Genomic DNA, 7,018 nt, shown 5'->3' on the forward strand with positions numbered 1-7,018 from the left:
GTTGGGCTCAGGCTTTGGATTTGGCCCCAGGCCCAGCTAGCGTAAGCCAGTCCTGGTGACCCCATTAAAATGGTGTTATGACCCACTTCGGTTGAGGTACGGAAGGGGGTTAGGGCTCTGGGTTGGGGGTGCAGGCTCTGGGATGGGGCTGAGGATGAGGGGTTTGGGGTGCAGGAAGGGGTTCTGGGTTTGCAGGGGTTCAGGGCTAGGGCAGGGGATTAGGACGCGGGATTGGGGCACGGACTTGCCTCTAGTGGCTCCCAGTCAGTGGCACAGCCGGGATGCAGAGGCAGGCTTCCCGCCAGTCCTGGCACCGCAGACCGCGCTGCACCCCAGAAGTGGGCAGCAGCAGGTCCGGCTCCTAGGCGGAGGCGTGCAACCAGCTCTGCGTGGCTCTCGCCTAGAGCACCTCCCCTCCCTGCTCCCATTGGCCAGGAGTGTGGAGCCAGTGCTTGGGGCGAGGGCAGCATGCGGAGCCCCATGGCCCCCCTGCCTAGAAGCCGGACCTGCTGCTGACCACTTCTGGGGCGCAGTGCGCTGTCGGAACAGGTAGGTGCTGACCAGAGCTGCTAGGGATCCTGGGCAACCCACTGCCTTACATGCTGTGACCCACCCAAACTTTGAAAAACACTGCACTAGAGTACACATCTAGGGTCCTGGTCGGGCTTGTACAGCTCAAGCTGCCATTGCTTCACAGCTCTGATCTAGCAAACTTACTAACAAACTCGGGTATGTCTACACGTGCTGCAATTGCCCTGCCGCAGTGTAGACGTACACTGAAACAAGCTGCAACAAGTGTTTTGAAACAAATAAAAATGGGGAACACAGGAGGGAAGACAGGGTAAAACAGAACTCTCCCTGTGCTGTCTGTATGGAAAAGATAAAAAGAGGATGTTCTTTAGCTGGCTACTGAAAGATCTGACCTTTCTGTCTTTGTAGCTGAACATATTGGCCTGTGGCATAATAGGCTCTTATTCAGTCATCTTAGCTATTGCTTGTTACCTGTACACAAGCCTCACTTACATCACATTGGACCTACTCAGGAGGATTCTGAATGATGATTTCAGCCAAGCTTACACCAATGTGCCCTTCCAAACAAATGGTAAGTAATTAGGTTTTGTCTCTTCACAAACTACTAAGTAAGTGAAATGACTCGGAAGCTTTTAGTGAGAAGAGCTACTCCTTCTGGCGCCATAGCTATCTGGTACTTCCATGGCCACTGCATTGTGGTATGTGAGCACCTCCCATGAATTAAGATGACTGTTCTCTCTTTCTTTCCACTGGGGGATTTTTTGAGGCTTTTCTATGAATGTAACTTAATGGGTGAGGAGGTGGGTTTTGCAACTTTCTTTAGAGCAGCTGCAGGCTACTTGGCAAGGATGGGCTGAAGTACATGGCCCCCAGATGCAACTAAAGGCTTTGGGCTTCTGTAAGATCCCAAATTCCAATCCGATTTTAAGAGAGGCTAACTTTTACCCAGTGTGAATCCTGTAACAAATGCCTGGATCATGCCAAGGCGAAAGTGTCCATTTAATGATTAAGAACTGGTTTGGGAAACTTTCTCCCCACATACTAATCTTCACTTAAAAAAAAAAAAATCTTAATCACCACAACATGCTTGAGACAAATGATCTCTTATTTATAGATGTAGCAATGGAGTTTAAGTGAGTTGCCCGGAGTCCTATAAGAAGTAGCGAGGCAAAACTGGAGTTGTAAGTTTAACTCAGTCCTGTACTTCAACTACAAGAGCACCCTCCTTCCTCTACAAACATACTGTGTGTGTAGCAGGTACCCAGCCCTGTATTTTCCATTCCCCTATGACAACCTGCTCCAAGCCATGTCAGTATGCAAATCAGCATCTTCTAAATCTGAGCCTGACCTTTCCCCCCACAAAAGCAAGGTCGCTGGAGTGGGGAAATCCCTTTATTCTGATACTGTTTGAATGAATGGCTTCCTATTCCCCTATAGATTTCATCATCTTGGCAGTATGGGGGATGCTGGCAGTCGGTGGAATAATGGTGCAGCTTCGCCGAGAGAGACGTGAGGTACCCTTCCCACCACACCCTTATCGTATCTGGAAACGAGAAAGGGAGCGCAGGATTACTAACATCCTGGATCCTAGCCACCACATCCCTCCTCTGAGAGAGAGGATCCATAACAAACTATCACAGATCAAGGAGTTCTTCCGAAAAGAGCAGCCAGCTGGGGAAAGAACTCCATTGCTTCTGTAATTAACCAAATGGTGCACATTGATAGCTACTCAAAAGGTCTCTAAGCATCTAAACTGAGCTGGTGAGGACCAGCATCTGTCCAGCAATGCTGACTTGGTGTTCTTATGACCTAATCCTGCTTAACAAAGCTACAGTGTATGCTGGACGTGGAAGACAAACCTTTATCTAGCTGATACGCTGAATGCTGTCCTGTGCTCTTTCTCAGTGGCCCACTTGTCCTGCTGTAAAAACTTCTGGTTCCTGCAGAGACCTTGCAGTAAGGGTGGAGTATATTTGAGTGCAATGACCAAGGTGTTTCTCTTTGTGAGTCTTGTTGTGTTTATTGGAAATGTTTAGGTATGTGAAGTCTAAAAACAAAAGCCTGAGAAGATAACTTGTGATTTAAATATGTGCAATGTCAAAACTCTTCCCTTGTATCTTGTAATGGATTTTCAAGAGACCATCTTGATTCTCACCAGACATGAGCATCCTATGCAGAACATACAAGGGAAGAAATACTAAAGACAGACTAGATGTGAAGACACTGCAGTTAGGCTACTTCAATAACTATTAAACCTTCAATATTGGTATGAAACATTTTTAATAGGTCTTTAATAGGTTTGTGAACCATCACAAACTGTACAGTACTTGTGTTTTAATTGCACTGGATTAATATTTGTATTCCTGTGTGTTCAGCAACTGGACTCTGCCTCAGAAATCGAATAAGAAGGCTCCTTTTCACCTTCCCTTTTAAGCTATCTTTGGGGTGGGATGACGTCCTTTCAGTACCAAGATGCTTGTCTGGTCTCTGCTTGAAGAGTTGCCCCGAGTCCTACAAGAAGCAGTGAGGCAAAGCTGGAGTTGTAAGTTGTCAGAGATGATGGCTTGCTGATCAAACACAAGAGTCCCCTCCCTTGCTTTAGCTTCCATAATTGCTTCTTAGAGCTAGGAACACCTAAGGGCTAATGGCCTCCTTGTTTCAGCTACTGTACTTTGTAAATAGCTTTGGTTCCTGAGAATTGATTGTTAGCTCTTCACAGAAGAATAACCTCAAATTCAGCACTTCTGTATTGAAATGCAGATATTTTTTTTTTGAGCTTGCTCAAAACACTAACCCTGCCTCTTAATCAGTGCTTTTCCCTCCTCTCCCCTTTTGGGTTGAGGATAGGAAGATTATACTGCAGGTAAAGTATCCACCTGAAGCCTTGCTGGTTGGTAATACATACACTTCTCTGACACTCCAGTTAGCACACTGTGTGTGAAAGGAGTTACCAGACCATCCTTCATATTCCCGAGAGCTAGTGTCCTTTTCTTTTTAATCACTGCTGGAGAAGTGAACAAGAGTGGCTTAGTTTGGATCACTCAGTAAAACCACAAATCCAAGCTTTCCTCCAGCTCCTCCTTCCCGGCCTCCAAATGCAGTCCTTTCCCTTGCGTGTGTGTGTGGGGCAATAAAGTCCATACCTCCCAAGTCCTGATCTAGCTTATGGCAGGCAGTTGTACCTCCTTCCTCTTCCCTCATCACCCCCACTTGTATACCTCTAACTCCTAGGCAGCAAACAGCATTGACCTCTCTTGCTTTGTTGTAATGCTCTTCAATTTTGTATTAGAACAACCACTAACAAATAGTAAAATACTAAACTTACCAGTGCAACTTGATGGCTAAACTGAAATTCTTTCAATATGGGATACCACCTTGAATTACAAAGTGGTAAAAGAATCGAGTTTTTAACTATAGCTTTTGAAAGCTGCAAAACATCTGATGGCATGAGTGGACCAGAACTTTAACAAGAAGCAGCAGCCTTCCCTTGAAATCTTGATACTTCAGACCATTTTAATACTACTTAAGCTAATTTTTATAATGTTCATTATGGGGTGAAAATTAGTAAAGAAAGATGTGGCATAGTTTCACAGTTTCTTCAAAGGCTGATTTAAGATTAAGTTAAATCAGTCATTCATTGTGGGAGCTAAAACGCAAGGGCCAGATTATAGCATAGCTCAAGTGAAATCAATAGAACTATGTTGACTTGCACCATTTGAAGATATGGTCCTGAACATGCTGTCTTTCAAGTGTCTCGAGGGGAAACCTGTTTCTCATCATCTACTGGACTGCTGCTCACTGACTACCTTTTATAGCACTGATGATACTGAGTAACTTTGCCACATCTGATGGCCAAAGTAGCAAACACTTAACTTGGATATAAAACTACCCTTGTATATGTTTACCTTGTTTTTATGATTGCCATGATTAACATTGTGAAAGAGAAAATATGAGTTGCATTTGTTCCTATCTTTTATAATAAAGATTTTTTTTAAGAGTACGTGGAATTGAAGTCTGCTCTTGTAGAGGGTTTTACCACCTTTGGTACAAACATGCTCAAAACCAATCTGTGGAAACACCTTTTGTCTGTTCTATAAGTCTCTTGTGGAGATGTTGAAAAGGTGAGTACAGAGGCTTCATTTTATCTTTTGTACAGTAAAATCGTGAGTTCCCATCTGAGATCTGGGCCACGTTGTGCTCAGAGTCCCTGCCCCAAAGACCTTACACCATAATCGAAGATTTGGAGAAAGAAAACTATAGCCATATTTTACACATCGAGGAAATTGATTAAGCAACTTGCCTAAGGTCACACAGGAAAATATTGGCAGGGATTGGAATGAAAGTCAGATCTCCTGTGTCCCAGTCACAGCCTTAAAACTGACCATCCTCTTGAATTTTGAGCAAAGCTTTTTCTAATCCACTTGAGTGCTCTGAGAAATGGCCTTTTGCAGTGGTTTTTGTAACTCTACCCTCAGCACTGCTCCATGTTTTCCAGCATTGTTCCCTATGCCTACTTATGAATTCATGTCATGATTTGTTAAAGATTAACATGACACCAAGCTCCCCTTCTAAAACAAAGCCCATGTGCCCTGACACTAGGTCAACTTAATGAAGCACTGCTGCTGTAACAACATTACTGTAGTCAATTACCAGCACTAAACTCTTACTTTGCTATGACAGAACTTTTTAGCAACCAGGACTTTAGAGCTACTTCTTCCCTCAAACCACAAAGGCTTCTTGTGGCTGACCCTTACTTTTTAAGGGATAGTTGTGGCATGGCCAGTATCCTACCTCCTTTAATCATTAGGACTACTCGTTTTGGGTGAGAGAAAATGGGCCCTGTCCATTTCCACAATGTAGGCCAGAGAGCAAGGGTCAGATTCTCCATGGAGTGTGCTGTTTGTCAATTTAATGTGAGATTATCACTATAATGCACATCGGTTTGTAAAGCACTCTAAGATTGTTATAAATGTCAGCCAGTGGGAACAGTACTGATTGTTGGGGGGATGGTTGTATTCAGGGCCCTGTGGCTGCAGAATTGTTCCAGAATCTGTTTTTATTCAAGAATCTTTTTAGTTCTTATAATGCTAAAAGCATGAGCAGAATGTAAACTCAACTAGTGTATACAGTCAACCTGAAACAAAAGCTCAGCCATGAACTAGCCTATTTTTTTAAAATGGTTAAGTGACAAGTTTCAGAACTTTGATGCATCATTTTCAAAAAAAAAAATCTATCCCAGCCTTCCCCACCCTACGCAGCTCTCAGGCCCTCTAATTTCCCACTACTACCCCTAATGCATTTAGGTATTAATACAAAATCTACAGTCTAGTGAAGACAATATAGAGACAGCATGAGATTGAATTTGAAACTAAAGAGGCTACTGTACTGACCAACTCCATATTTAGTTCAATAAAACCTCCAAGTTCTAAAACAGCTTGAAATAAGTTTTAAAACTTAAATCCAGTAAAGGACATGTCAAGCAATAAAAAAAATTGCAATTAATTGCACTATTAATAAAATACCATTTAAATATTTGTGGATGTTTTCTACATTTTCAGATATTGATTTCAATTACAAGTGTACAGTGCTCACTATTTATTACAAATATTTGTACTGTAAACAAGTATTTTTCAATTCACCTAACACAAGTACAGCAGTGCACTCTATCATGAAAGTTGAACTTACAAATGTAGAATTATGTACAAAAAACAGCATTCAGATGTAAATCTTTACAGCCTACAAGTCCACTCAGGCCTACTTCTTGTTCAGCCAATCACTCAAACAAGTTTGTTTACATTGGCAGAAGATAATGCTGCCTACTTCTTGTTTACAATGTCACCTGAAAGTGAGAACAGGTGTTCACATGGCACTGTTGTAGCCAGTGTCTGGATATTTATGTGCCAGATGCACTAAAGATTCCTATGTCTCTTCATGCGTCAACCACCATTCCAGAGGATGTGTCCCCTTGCTGCTGATGATTTCTTCCTGATCACAATCCAAAGCAGTGAGGCCTGCTGCATGTCCATTTTCATCATTTGACTCGGATGCCACTAGCAGAAGATTGATTTTCTTTTTTGGTGGTTCGGGTTCTGTAGTTTCCACATTAGTATGTTGCTCTTTTAAGACTTCTGGAAAGCATGTTCTACACCTTGTCCCGCTCAGACTTTGGAAGGCACTTCAGATTCTTAAACCTTGGGTCGAGTGCTGTAGCTATCTTTAGAAATCTCACACTGGTACCTTTGCATTTTGTCAAATCTGCTGTGAAAGTGTTCTTAAAAATGAACATGTGCTAGGTCATCTCAGACTGCCATACATGAAATATATGGCAGAATGTGAGTAAAACAGAGCACAAGACATACAATTCTCCCCCAGGGAGTTCAGTCAATTATTTAATGCAGTTTTTTTTAATGTGCCATCAGCATGGAAGCATGACCTCTGGAATGGGGGCTGAAGCATGAAGGGGCATATGAAATGAATGTTTAGCATA

General features: G+C 42.8%; 1 protein-coding gene across 3 annotated transcripts in view; it reads left to right on the forward strand.

Moving 5' to 3' along the window:
- Positions 1-4,531, forward strand: part of TM7SF3 (transmembrane 7 superfamily member 3) — a 30,775-nt gene extending 26,244 nt beyond the window's left edge. For all 3 annotated transcript variants that reach the window (XM_039543136.1, XM_039543140.1, XM_039543147.1), the window contains exons 11-12: positions 940-1,102; positions 1,969-4,531. In XM_039543136.1, the coding sequence (XP_039399070.1) occupies positions 940-1,102; positions 1,969-2,231 (426 nt within the window). In that variant the 3' untranslated portion in view covers positions 2,232-4,531. The remainder of the gene's footprint in view (positions 1-939; positions 1,103-1,968) is intronic.
- Positions 4,532-7,018: the final 2,487 nt, after the last annotated feature.

This window comes from Mauremys reevesii, linkage group 1 (assembly GCF_016161935.1).
Source record: "Mauremys reevesii isolate NIE-2019 linkage group 1, ASM1616193v1, whole genome shotgun sequence".
Lineage (NCBI taxonomy): Eukaryota > Metazoa > Chordata > Testudines > Geoemydidae > Mauremys > Mauremys reevesii.